This window comes from Pan troglodytes, chromosome 15 (genome assembly GCF_028858775.2).
Source record: "Pan troglodytes isolate AG18354 chromosome 15, NHGRI_mPanTro3-v2.0_pri, whole genome shotgun sequence".
Classification (NCBI taxonomy): Eukaryota; Metazoa; Chordata; class Mammalia; order Primates; family Hominidae; genus Pan; species Pan troglodytes.
Window position 1 is genome coordinate 65,028,665 of NC_072413.2, and position 14,141 is coordinate 65,042,805.

Sequence of the window (14,141 nt, forward strand, 5' to 3'; positions counted from 1 at the left end):
CCACGTAGAAGAATGAAAACAGCGAGTAAATCCTATGCCAGCAACTGAGGTATCCAGGTTCTCTCACTAGGACTGACCAGGCAGTTGGTGCAACCCATGGTAAGTGAGGAAAAGTAGAGTGGAGTGACAGCCAACCCAGGATCCACACAGGGGAAGGGGAACTCCCACTCCCAGCCAAGGGAGGTAGTGAGTGATTGTGCTACCCTGCCTGGGGAACCGTGCTTTTTCCATGGATCTGTGCAACCCACAGATCAGGAGATTCCCCTCATAAGTCCACACCACCCAGGCCTTGGTTCCCAAGCACAGAACTGTGCAGATTCTTGGCAGCCGCTCAGGGGGAGACTGCCTAAGACAACCAAGTTCCTAGGGGAAGGGGCGGCTGCCATCACTGCAGCTTCCTGCTGCCAAAGATGACTGAGCTCCCAGTGGGAGGAGTGGCTGCCATCACTGCAACTGCCTGCTGCCAAGACAACTGAGCTCCTGCGGGGAGAGACGGCTGCCATCACTGCAGCTCCAGTCTGCCAGTTTAGAGAGGAAAATAAATAACCTGATGGAGCTGAAAAACACAACACAAGAACTTCATAATACAACCACAAGTATCAATAGCTGGATAGACCAAGGGAAGGAAGGAATTTCGGAGCTTGAAGACTATCTTGCTGAAATAAGACAGGCAGACAAGATTAGAGAAAAAAGAATGAAAAGGAATGAACAAAACTTCTGAGAACTATGGGATTATGTAAAAAGACCAAACCTACAACTGATTGGGGTACCTGAAAGAGATGGGAGAATGGAACCAAGTTGGAAAACGTACATCAGGATATCATCCAGAACTTCCCCAACCTAGCAAGATAGGCCAACATTCAAATTCAGGAAATCCAGAGAACCACAGTAAGATACTCCATGAGAAGAAAGGTCATCCCCAAGACACATAATCATCAGATTCTCCAAAGTAAAAATGAAGGGAAAGTATTAAGGGAAGCCAGAGAAAAAGGCCAGGTTACCTATAAAGGGAAGCCCATCAGACTAACAGTGGACCTCTCAGCAGAAACCCTACAAGCCAGAAGAGATTGGGGGCCAATATTCAGTATCCTTAAAAGAAAGAATTTCCAACCCAGAATTTCATAACCAGCCAAACTAAACTTCGTAAAGTGAAGGAAAAATAAAATCCTTTTCAGAAAAGCAAATACTGAGGGAATTTGTCACCACCAGGCCTGCCTTGCAGGAGCTCCTGAGAGAAGCACTAAATATGGAAAGAAAAAACCAATACCTGCCACTACAAACACACACTAAAGTACACAGACCAATGACGCTTCGAAGCAACTACATCAACAAGTCTGCAAAATAACCAGCTAGCCTCATGATGACAGGATCAAATTCACACATATATTAACCTTAAATGTAAATGAGCTAAATGCCTCCAGTTGAAAGACACAGAATGGCAAGCTGGATAAAGAGTCAAGACCCATCAATGTGCTGTATTAAAGAGACCCATCTCATGTGCAAAGACACACATAGGCTCAAAATAAAGAGATGGAGGAAATTTTACCAAGCAAATAGCAGAGAAAACCAGGCGTTGCAATCCTAGTGTTAAAGTCTTACAAAACAGACATTAAACCAAAAAAAAAAAAAGATCAAAAAAGACAAGGGCATTACATAACGGTAAAGGGCTCAATTCAACAAGAAGTGCTAACTATCCTAAATATACAGGAGGACGTAGATTCATAAAACAAGTTCTTAGAGACCTACAAAGAGACTTAGACTCCCACACAATAATAGTGGGAGGCTTTAATACTGCACTGTCAATATTAGATCACTGAGACAGAAAATTAACAAAGATATTCAGGACCCAAACTCAACTCTGGATCAAGTGGACCTGACAGATACCTACAGAACTCTCCACCCAAAAACAACAGAATATATATTCTTCTTTGTGCCATATGGCACTTACTCCTAAAAAGATTGCATAATTGGAAGTAAAATACTCCTAACAAATGCCAAACAACTGAAATCAGAAGAAACAATCTCTCAGACCACAGTGCAATAAAATTAGAACTCAAGGTTAAGAAACTCACTCAAAACCACACAACTACATGGAAATTAAGCAACCTGCCCCTGAATGACTCCTGGATAAATAACGAAATCAAGGCAGAAATCAAGAAGTTCTTTGAAACCAATGAGAATAAAGAGACATCATGCCAGAACCTCTGGGACGCAGCCAAAGCAGCGTTAAGAGGGCAAGTTATAGCACTAAATGCCCACATCAGAAAGTTAAAAGATCTCAAATTGACGTCCTAATATCAAAATTAAAAGAACTAGAGAACCAAGAGCAAAAAAGAAAAAAAGGCCAAAGCTAGCAGAAGACAAGAAATAACCAAGATCAGAGCAGAACTGAAGGAGATAGAGACACGAAAAACCTTAAAAAAATCAATGAATCTAGGAGCTGTTTTTTTTTTTTTTTGGAAAAAATATTAATAAAATAGACTACTAGCTAGACTAATAAGGAAAGAGAGAAGAATCAAATAGACACAATAAAAAATGATAAAGGGGATATCACCACTGACCCCACAGAAATATGAACAACCATCAGAGAATACTATAAACACCTCTATGCAAATAAACTAGAAAATCTAGAAGAAATGGATAAATTCCTGGACACACACACCCTCGCAAGACAGAACCAGGAAGAAGTTGAATCTCTGAATAGACAATAACAAGTTCTGAAATTGAGGCAGTAATTAATAGCCTACCAACCAAAAAAAGCCCAGGACCAGATGGATTCACAGCCGAATTCTACGAGAGGTACAAAGAGGAGCTGGTACCATTTCTTCTGAAACTATTCTAAACAACTGAAAAGGAGGGACTCCTCTCTGACTCATTTTATGAGGCCAGCATCATCCTGGTATCAAAACCTGGCAGAGATACAACAAAAAAAGAAAACTTCAGGCCAATATCCCTGATGATCATTGATGCAAAAATTCTCAGTAAAATACTGACAAACCGAATCCAGCAGCACATCAAAAAGCTTATCCACATGATCAAGACAGCTTCATCCCCAAGATACAAGGCTGGTTCAACATATGCAAATCAATAAACGAGATTTATCACATAAACAGAACTAAACACAAAAACCGCATGATTATCTCAATAGACACAGAAAAGGCCTTTGATAAAATTCAACTTCCCTTCATGTTAAAAACTTTCAATAAACTAGGTATTGTTGGAACATACCTCAAAATATAAGAGCAATTTATGACAAACCCACAGCCAATATCATACTGAATGGGAAAAAGCTCAAAGCATTCCCCTTGAAAATCAGCACAAGACAAGGATGCCTTCTCTCACCACTCCTATTCAACACAGAATTGGAAATTCTGGCCAGGGCAATCAGGCAAGAGAAAGAAATAAAGCGTATTCAGATAGGAAGAGAGGAAGTCAAGCCATCTGTTTGCAGATGACATACTCCTATATCTGAAAACCCCATCATCTCAGCCCCAAAGCTTCTTAAGCTGATAAGCACCTTCAGCAAAGTACAAAATCAATGTGCAAAAATCACAAGCATTCCTATACACCAGCAGTAGACAAGCAGAAAGCCAAATCATGAATGAATTCCCTTTCACAGTTGCTAAAAAGAGAAAAAATACCTAGGAATACAGCTAACAAGGGAAGTGAAGGACCTCTTCAAGGAGAACTACAAACTGCTGCTCAAGGAAATCAGAGAGCACACAAACAAATGGAAAAACATTCCACGCTCATGGATGGGAAGAATCAATATCATGAAAATGGCCATACTGCCCAGAGTAATTTATAGATTCAATGCTATTCCCATTAAACTACCCTTGACATTTTTCACAGAATTAGAAAAAACTACTTTAAAGTTCATATGGAACCAAAAAAGCCTATATAATGAAGACAATCCTAAGCAAAAAGAACAAAGCTGAAGGCATCACATATCTGACTTCAAACTCAACTACAAGGCTATAGTAACCAAAATAGATGGTAGTAGTACAAAAACAGACACATAGACCAGTGGAACAGAATATAGAACTCAAAACTAAGACTGCACATCTACAGCCATGTGATCTTCAACAAACCTGACAAAAGCAATGGGGAAAGGATTTGCTATTTAATAAATGGTGCTGGGAGAACTGGCTAGCCATATGCAGAAAATTGAAACCGGACCCTTTCCTTATACCTTATACAAAAGTTAAGTCAAGATGGATTAAAGATTTAAATGTAAAACCCAAAACTGTAAAAATCCTAGAAGAAAATCTAGGCAATACCATTCAGGACATAGATACAGACAAAGATTTTGTGACAAAAACGTCAAAAGCAATTGCAACAAAAGCAAAAATTGACAAATGGGATCTAATTAAAGAGCTTCTGCACAGCAAAAGAAACTGTCATCAGAGTGAAGAGACAAACTACAGAATGGGAGAAAATTATTGCAATCTATCCCTCAGACAAAGGTCTAATATCCAGAATCTACAAGAAAAAAATAACCCCATTTAAAAGTGGGCAAAGGATATGTACAGACACTTCTCAAAAGAAGATATACATGCAGCCAACAAACATGGAAAAAAGCTCAACATCACTGATCATTAGAGAAATGCAAATCAAAAACACAATGAGATACCATCTCAGGCCAGTCAGAATGGCAATTATTAAAAAGTCAAGAAACAACAGATGCTGGCAAGGCTGTGGAGAAATGGGAACTCTTTTACACTGTTGGTAGTTCAACCATTGTGGAAGACAGTGTGGTGATTCCTCAAAGACCTAGAACTAGATATACCATTTGATCCAGCAATCCCATTACTGGGTATATACCCAAAGGAATATAAATCATTCCTTTGTAAAGATACATGCATGCGTATGCTCATTGCAGCATTTATTCACAATAGCAAAGACGTGGAATCAACCCAAATGCCTATCAATGATAGACTGGATAAAGAAAATGTGGTACCTATGTGTCCAGAATTGGTGAGTTCTTGGTCTCGCTGACTTCCAGAATGAAGCCGCGGACCCTCGCGGCAAGTGTTACAGTTCTTAAAGATGGTGTGTCCAGAGTTTGTTCCTTCAGATGTTCAGATGTGTCCAGAATTTCTTCCTTCTGGTGGGTTCGTGATCTCACTGACTTCAGGAGTGAAGCTGCAGACCTTCACAGTGAGTGTCACAGCTCTTAAAGGTGGCACGGCTGGAGTTGTTCGTTCCTTCCAGTGGGTTCGTGGTCTTGCTGGCTTCAGGAGTGAAGCTGCAGACCTTCACCGTGAGTGTTACAGCTCTTAAAGGCAGCACGGACCCAAAGAGTGAGCAGCAGCAAGATTTATTGTGAAGAGTGAAAGAACAAAGCTTCCACAGCATGGAGGGGGACCCCAGCAGGTTGCTGCTGCTGGCTTGGGCAGCCTGCTTTTATTCCCTTATCTGACCTCACCCACATCCTCCCAATTGGCCCATTTTACAGAGAGCTGATTGGTCCGTTTTCACAGGTTGCTGATTGGTGCGTTTACAAACCTTGAGCTAGACACAGAGTGCTGATTGGTGCATTTACAATCCTTTAGCTAGACACAAAAGTTCTCCAAGTCCCCACTAGATTAGCTAGACACAGAGCACTGATTGGTGCATTTACAAACCTTGAGCAAGACGCAGAGCACTGATTGGTGCATTTATAAACCTTGAGCTAGACACAGAGTGCTGATTGGTGTGTTTATAATCCTTTAGCTAGACACAGAGTGCTGATTGGTGGATGTACAATCCGCTAGCTAGACATAAAAGTTCTCTAAGTCCCCACCAGATTAGCTAGACACAGAGTGCTGATTGGTGCATATACAATCCTCCAGCTAGACATAAAAGTTCTCCAAGTCCCCACCAGACTCAGGAGCCCAGCTGGCTTCACCTAGTGGATCACGCGCCAGGGCCGTGGGTGGAGCTGCCCACCAGACCCACGCCACGTGCCCACACTCCTCAGCCCTTGGGCAGTCCATGGGACTGGGCGCTGTGGACCAGGGGGTGGCACCTGTCATGGCAGGAGCCCACAGTGGGGGTGGGGGGGGTCACTCAGGCATGGCGGGCTGCAGGTCCTGAGCCCTGCCCCGCAAGGAGGCGGCTGAGGCCCAGCGAGAATTCGAGCGGGCGCTCGTGGGTTGGCAATGCTGGGGGACCCAGCACACCCTCCGCAGCTGCTGGCCTGGGGGCTAAGCCCCTCACTGCAGGGCCCGCCGTGCCCACGCCCACCCAGAACTCGTGCTGGCCCGCGAGTGCCACCCACAGCCCCAGTTCCCACCCACACCTCTCCCTCCACACCTCCCTGCAAGCAGAGGGAGCCGGCTCTGGCCTCGGCCAGCCCAGAGAGGGGCTCCCACAGTGCAGCGGCAGGCTGAAGGGCTTAAGTGCAGCCAGAGTGGACGCGAGGCCAAGGAGGTGCCAAGAGCGAGTGGGGGCTGCTAGCATGTTGTCACCTCTCACCTATACACCATGGAATGCTATGCAGCCGTAAAAAGGAATGAGATCATGTCCTTTGCAGGGACAGGGAGGGAGCTGGAAGCCATTATCCTCAGTAAACTAACACAGGAACAGAAAACCAAACACTGCATGTTCTCACTTAAAGTGGGAGTTGAACAACAAGAACACATGGGCACATGGGGGGGGCAACAGCACACACTGGGTCCTGTCAGAGGGTTGCAGGAAAGGAGAGCATCAGAAAGAATAGCTGGGCCTAATACCTAGGTAGTGGATTGATCCGTGCAGCAAACCACCATGGCACAAGTTTACCTATGTAACAAACCTGCACATCCTGCACATGTATCCTGGAACAGTAAATAAAATAAGTAAAATAAAAAAATAAAACTTAACAGAACCATCAGGTGGTTTACTACCCTCTTTTTCTTTCTTCCTTCTTTTCTTGCTTCCTTCCTTCCTTCCTCTTTCTCTTTCTTGTTCTCTTTCTCTTTCTTTGATTTTCTTACCTTTCTGCTGGACTGTTATATTCTTCATGGTAGGGTATATTTTACTGTCAGTATCCCGAGTCCCTAACTGTTCCTGGTTCATAAAATGCAGTCAGTAAATATTTGTTGAATGGGTATGTGTATCACTGATCATCAAACTTGCTGTTTAATAAGAAAATGCCTATTACAAAGCATATTCAACAGATAAAACCTATGTAACTAAAAAGTAGAATTTTCTTCTCAGAAACTAAACATATTTTTAAAAGAAACTTTTGTAAGATTATATCCAGTTTGCACCATAAAGTGCAGCCTATCACAAAAAAAAACTATCTGATCTGAGACCTATAAAGCTGAATAAGAAGCAGAAGCAGCAATATCATTCTGCCTAGTTACACTGGTTGTGAATGATTTTTTTATATTTGAATGAGTAGGTCAAGACCTCAATGAAAATGAGTTATAAATAAGTTTATATTTCAATCCTTTTTTAAGTGTTCACCCACAATTTGAATAGAAAATTCTGTGTAGCACTAAATAATCTCTAAGGTTTTTCAAACTTTGAAAATTTTGCGATTTTGATTGACCATGAGAAGAAATCACATATTAATAGTATAAGCAACTTTGTATATATTTTTCTTAGGTGCCTATGACAATGTCATTAGTCTTAGAATGAAAACCCTTTGGGGTAGTGCCTTTAAGTCAGTTCATTGAACATGTCTGGAGCAGCCACTGGGTTTTGACACATGATGTAACATTGCTAACTTAATTTAATGTTCCACCAGAGCAGGCTATATTTTGGAGGCAGGAGAAACAGTTTCTTACCTGCTAATCTTCATCTGGGGACATTTGAAATTGGGAGTTGTGATATTATAAGTCATTGCCACTTTTTAATCAGTGTTACAGCATCATATTCTTAGTTAATTATCTTACTGTTTAGGTCACAGTGCTGTCGATATCACCAAGGTGGCTAGAAGACATCGCATGTCTCCTTTTCCTCTGACATCTATGGACAAAGCCTTTATCACAGTCCTGGAGATGACTCCGGTGCTTGGGACAGAAATCATCAATTACCGAGGTACTATTATATTTGACCATTGTCCTTTCTTTTCTTCATTTTTTTCCAAATAAGATTCATGTAACATTAATGCACAGTTTTCCTGAAAAAGAAAGATTATTAACCATTATTACAGTTATCATCATTTTTTTTTTTCTTATTTCTACTCAATAAGAAAAAGGCTAAGGGTTCAGCCTTAACAGTATACAGAGTAAAATCCATGAAACTGCCTTTTCATTAAAAAAAGAAAAAAAAAAAAAGGAAGAAAATCAGCTGTGTTTCTGCTGTCCATGAAAATACCAATACTGCAAACTAAAGAAAGGGCTCTCAGCACTGAGTGAGGATAGTAGTTAACTCTGAGTCTGTATGATGTCCTTTCTGTCAGAAATGGGAGACAACTAATATGTCTTGTAATCATCTTTTTCTGTTTGGAAAACCTGTATTTAAATGTAAAAATGTAAAAAAAATATTAATTTATCCATGGATACTAAGACAACGGAAAGGTAGCATTCCCCAGTATTTTGTTTTTAATTAACAACTTCCATTTCTAAAAATTCAGCATAGGAGTTGTATTTAGGCATCCAGTTCCAGAAGACCAGGCTCCTGAGGAGAACTTCCAGCCAATAAAGCTTGTGGTTTCTCCCCAACACCAAAAAGAGAAGTTGTATTTAGTGCAATTTGAATAAAATATAGTTTCTTAATTTGTTATGCAGAAAGAAACAACACAACAGAATTAATTTTATAAATAAAAAACTTTATAGAATCATAAAATATTCAAACTACAATGAACAGTAGAGAGCACAAACACCCTAATTTTTTTGTCAAGGAAACTCAAACTCAGAATAGCAGAAAAGGAATAGGATTAAGGTCTCAAGATTTACATTCTTCCTTTTACTACATAATTGTGCTCTTCTTCAACCATTAAATTATAAAAAATAATGGCAGCTAACTTACTGGTGCCAGATTTTAGCTCTTTTGTCTGTGTCCCCACTTAGACAAGGATTGTTATTATACAGTTTGCCCTTATCCTACGTCTTTGGTTCACATTCTTTTAGATATGCATATCATTAGGCTTAAACCGTTTGTTTTTCTTTTACTCCTCAATAAAGGAAAGATTAGAAAACTCACTAGAGTAGGGGATTAGTCAGGAATTAACTATGTGATTTCAGAACAATTTTAATGGAATAGTTTTGTTTATTATTAAAGGTAGAATGTTGAGATATTTATTGGTATCAGTAGAAACCAAGACATTTTCAGAAAATATGAATGTAAACTTAAGTTATAAAAAAATTAATAATACTTTACCTGTTATAAAAATAAATAAACCATCCCTGGTTTTTTTTTTTTTATAATTTCAGAGGAGTTTCCCTTAACATCAGTCCTTAGAAAAATCTCACCATGTATTCCAGGTCACATTTAAAGAGACATTCTAATTAAAAAAAAAAAAAAAAAAAAGAGTTGGAAATTGCCATTTCATTTTTCCTCCAGAGAAAAATGCTGTCATATGTATTCTCTTTTCCCTTCATGTGCTTGTTTCCCATTCATTTATTCATCAAATCAGTTGTCACTTGTACTTGAGCAGACTCTTCATAGATGGATAACTTTTTGTCAAGTGTTTCCACCTATGATGATGAAAAATAATAATGAGGTTCGCATTAAACCTTTGAATTGGATCAAACTCAATTTTTTGTGCAAATGGGTATTGTAATTAGACCCCCTAGGCACTTTGATTAGGTGTTTAGAAACCATCATACGTAGAAACATAATTTACTTTGTTCAACAAATATTTAATAAACATCAAGTAAATGTCAGATACTATGTTAAGTCCTGTATTTGCAAAGATGAATAAAAATAAAACTCCTGCCCCATGGATTTCATAGGCTAGTGTAGAAGAGATGGGTAAATTAATGTGGTACTTGTCTCCTTTAATTGGCTCCTTTACAGGCTTGCCTTCCTTTGTCAATTCCTTGAAAAGCTTTCTTTACAGTTTTTTTTCTTTGGCTCTTTTCACATCTTGTCCATTGACTTCAGATGGCCTCATGCAGGCTAGTAGTTTCAGATACCATTTATAAAGTGAATTGTAAGTCTGTACCATTGCCCAGAGCTTGTCCAAGCTCCAAACTCATATTCTAAATGTATTATGTATCTGCTGCCAGTAAATATAACATGACAAATACTAAACTTATTTTGTCAACAATACTTGTTTTTCTACATCCTCTTAAAACTGTCCCTTGTTCTGCATTCCCTCTGTTACTGTTTTAGTTTAGGTGTTTTTTTTCTTTTTTTTATTTTTCTGAGATGGAGTTTTGCTCTTGTTGCCCAGTCTGGAGTGCAATGGCACAATCTCGGTTCACGGCAACCTCCACTTCCCAGGTTCAAGTGATTCTCCTGCCTCAGCCTCCTGAGTACCTGGGATTACAGGCATGCACCACTATGCCCAGCTAATTTTGTATTTTTAGTAGAGATGGGGTTTCTCCATGTTGGTCAGGCTGGTCTCGAACTCCCAGTCTCAGGTGATCCACCCACCTCGACCTCTCAAAGTGCTCACAGGAGTGAGCCAATGCGCCTGGCCCAGTTTAGGTCTTTATTATTAACTTCCTGGACAACTGTTATAGGCTCCCCTCCCCCCAGTTAACATCTTCCCAATCCGTTCTCCAATTTGATGCCAAAGTAATCTGTTCAAATTTGCTAATTTGTTATTAACACTCCCTACACGCAACTCTTCAGCAGTTTTTTCATAACCTCAAGATAAAATTCAAACTCCTTAACATGTCATGAAAGGCCCTTTATAATCTGATTTCTTCTAATATTTTTGTTTCTTCTCTTACCTCCTTATCATCAGACCTTGCTTCTCCCTAAACCTGACATGATGATTCTTACTTCTTATTCTCTCTTACCTCTAAGGCTTTATTTATATATCCTTTTTTTTTTAAGAGACTAGGTCTCACTATGTTTCCCAGGCTGGCCCTGAACTCTTGGCCTCAAGTGATCCTCTCGCCTTAGCCTCCCAAAGTACTAGTATTATAGGCATAAGCCACCATGCCTGGCCCCTTTGCTTATATAGTTTTTGCTTGGAAAAACTTTATCTTACTTCTCTACATATTAACTACTGCCTAACTACCACATATTCTTTAAGATCAAGCTTAAGATGCTTCTCCTTTATGAAGAAGTCTTTCCTGATGTCTGCTTCCCCCTTTCCCTAGCTGAGTTAAACACTCTTCATTCGTGTTCCCATAGCACCTTCTTCATATGTTTTGTAAGACAACTGACTGAAATATTTGTTCACTATTAATTTTAAATGCCCTAATAAATAACATGGACATAAAAAAAAGCAGAGTGCTGTAAGTGTGAATCACTGTAAATTGAATTGTCATAAGTAAAATAAAGCCTAGAAAAAAAGGTAGAAGTTCATTCTCACTACACTTTAGAATATTTTCTTTACCAAGTGTATTTGCGTTTTAATGAGCAAACCTTTATAGTTTGTTTTGATTTCAGCTAGATGTACCTCTAAACTATTTAATATCATTCATTAATCACTGAGTAGGAAAAAGTATTTGGGGGAACCAAAAGGCCTTCACATTCTATGAAATTACAAATACTTTGCCTCTGCAAACACTCTAACACCTGCAATCACAGAAGCCCTTAGAGGAAAGCCAGTGTTTTGTAAGGAAAATCTAGGACCAACTGAATCTATTCATGCATTTGAAGCTGTGACATCTCTAAAATGATTTTTATATGTCTAAGAAGGTTCAATAATAATCCCAGAAAACTAAGGACTTAACATGTAGAGAAAATGCTGAAAGTGATTGTTGTGAAGGTCATAGACCCAGGGAACTCTATGAAGGAATTTCAGAGTGTATAGTACATGAAACACTTTAGATATAATAGTAAGAGTAAGAGGGTAACTTGAAATCAAATGAGCATTTTTTCATGTGTCTGTTGGCTGCATAAATGTCTTCTTTTGAGAAGTGTCTGTTCATATCCTTTGCCCACTTTTTGATGGGTTGTTTGGCTTTTTTCTTGTAAATTTGTTTAAGTTCTTTTAATAGATTCTGGATATTAGCCCTTTGTCAGATGGACAGATTGCAAAAATTTTCTCCCATTCTGTAGGTTGCCTATTCACTCTGATGGTAGTTTCTTTTACCGTGCAGAAAGCTCTTTAGTTTAATTAGATCCCATTCATCAATTTTGCTTTTGTTGCCATTGCTTTTTGTGCTTTAGTCATGAAGTCCTTGCCCATGCCTATGTCCTGAATGGTATTGCCTAGGTTTTCTTCTAGGATTTTTATGGTTTTAGGTCTAACATTTAAGTCTTTAATCCATCTTGAATTAATTTTTGTATAAGGTATAAGGAAGATCCAGTTTCAGCTTTCCAGTTTCAGCTTTCTACATATGCCTAGCCAGTTTTCCCAGCACCATTTATTAAATAGGGAATCCTTTCCCATTTCTTGTTTTTGTCAGGATTGTCAAAGATCAGATGGTTGTAGATGGGTGGTGTTATTTCTGAGGCCTCTGTTCTATTCCATTGGTCTATATATCTGTTTTGGTACTAGTACCATGCTGTTTTGGTTACTGTAGCCTTGTAGTGTAGTTTGAAGTCTGGTATTGTGATGCTTCCAGCTTTGTTATTTTTGCTTAGGATTGTCTTGGCAATGAGAGCTCTTTTTTGGTTCCATGTGAGCTTTAAAGTAGCCTTTTCCAATTCTGTGAAGAAAGTCATTGGTAGCTTGATGGGATTGGCATTGAATCTATAAATTACCTTGGGCAGTATGGCCATTTTCATGATATTGATTCTTCTATCCATGAGCATGGAATGTTCTTCCATTTGTTTGTGTCCTCTTTTATTTCGTTGAGCAGTAATTTGTAGTTCTCCTTGAAGAGGTCCTTCACATCCCTTGTAAGTTGGATTCCTAGGTATTTTATTCTCTTTGTATCAGTTGTGAATGGGAGTTCACTCATGATTTGGCTCTCCATTTGTCTGTTATTGGTGTATAGGAATGCTTGTGATTTTTGCACGTTGATTTTGTATCTTGAGACTTTGCTGAAGTTGCTTATCAGCTTAAGGAGATTTTGGGCTGAGACGATGGAGTTTTCTAAATATACAATCATGTCATCTGCAAACAGAGACAATTTGACTTCCTCTTTTCCTAATTGAATACCTTTTATTTCTTTCTTTTGCCTGATTGTCCCTGGCCAGAACTTCCAACACCATGTTGAATAGGAGTGGTGAGAGAAGACATCCTTGTCTTGTGCTGGTTTTCAAAGGGAATGCTTCCAGTTTTTGCCCATTCAGTATGATATTGGCTGTGGGTTTGTCATAAATAGCTCTTATTATTTTGAGATGCATTCCATCAATACCTAGTTTATTGAGAGTTTTTAGCATGAAGGGCTGTTGAGTTTTGTCGAAGGCCTTTTCTGCATCTATTGAGATAATCATGTGGTTTTTGTCATTGGTTTGGTTTATGTGATGGATTACGTTTATTGATTTGCATATGTTGAACCAGCCTTTCATCTCAGGGATGAAGCCGACTTGATCGTGGTGGATAAGCTTTTCAATGGGCTGCTGGATTCGGTTTGCCAGTATTTTATTGAGGATTTTTGCATCGATGTTCTTCAGGGATATTGGTCTAAAATTCTCTTTTTTTGTTGTGTCTCTGCCAGGTTTTGGTATCAAGATGATGCTAGCCTCATAAAATGAGTTAGGGAGGATTCCCTCTTTTTCTATTGATTGGAATAGTTTCAGAAGGAATGATACCAACTCCTCTTTGTACCTCTCGTAGAATTTGGCTGTGAATCCATCTGGTCCTGGACTTTTTTTGGTTGGTAGGCTATTAATTATTGCCTCAATTTCAGAGCCTATTATTGGTCTATTCAGAGATTCAACTTCTTCCTGCTTTAGTCTTGGGAGGGTGTATGTGTCCAGAAATTTATCCATTTCTTCTAGATTTTTTAGTTTATTTGCATAGAGGTGTTTATGGTATTCTCTGATGGTAATTTGTATTTCTGTGGGATCAGTGGTGATATCCCCTTTATCATTTTTTATTGCGTCTATTTGGTTCTTATCTCTTTTCTTCTTTATTAGTCATGCTAGCGGTCTATCAATTTTGTCAATCCTTTCAAAAACCAGCTCCTGGATTCATTGATTTTTTGAAG

General features: G+C 39.2%; 1 protein-coding gene across 25 annotated transcripts in view; it reads left to right on the forward strand.

Annotated features, from left to right (window-relative positions):
* The window catches only part of GPHN (gephyrin), a 672,536-nt gene that overhangs the window by 542,182 nt on the left and 116,213 nt on the right, over positions 1-14,141 (forward strand). For all 25 annotated transcript variants that reach the window (XR_010151161.1, XR_010151162.1, XM_063793562.1 and 22 more), the window contains one exon: positions 7,873-8,010. Coding sequence is in view for 23 of the 25 variants with exons in the window: in XM_063793562.1 (XP_063649632.1) it covers positions 7,873-8,010 (138 nt within the window). In the remaining 2 variants the exon portion in view is untranslated. The remainder of the gene's footprint in view (positions 1-7,872; positions 8,011-14,141) is intronic.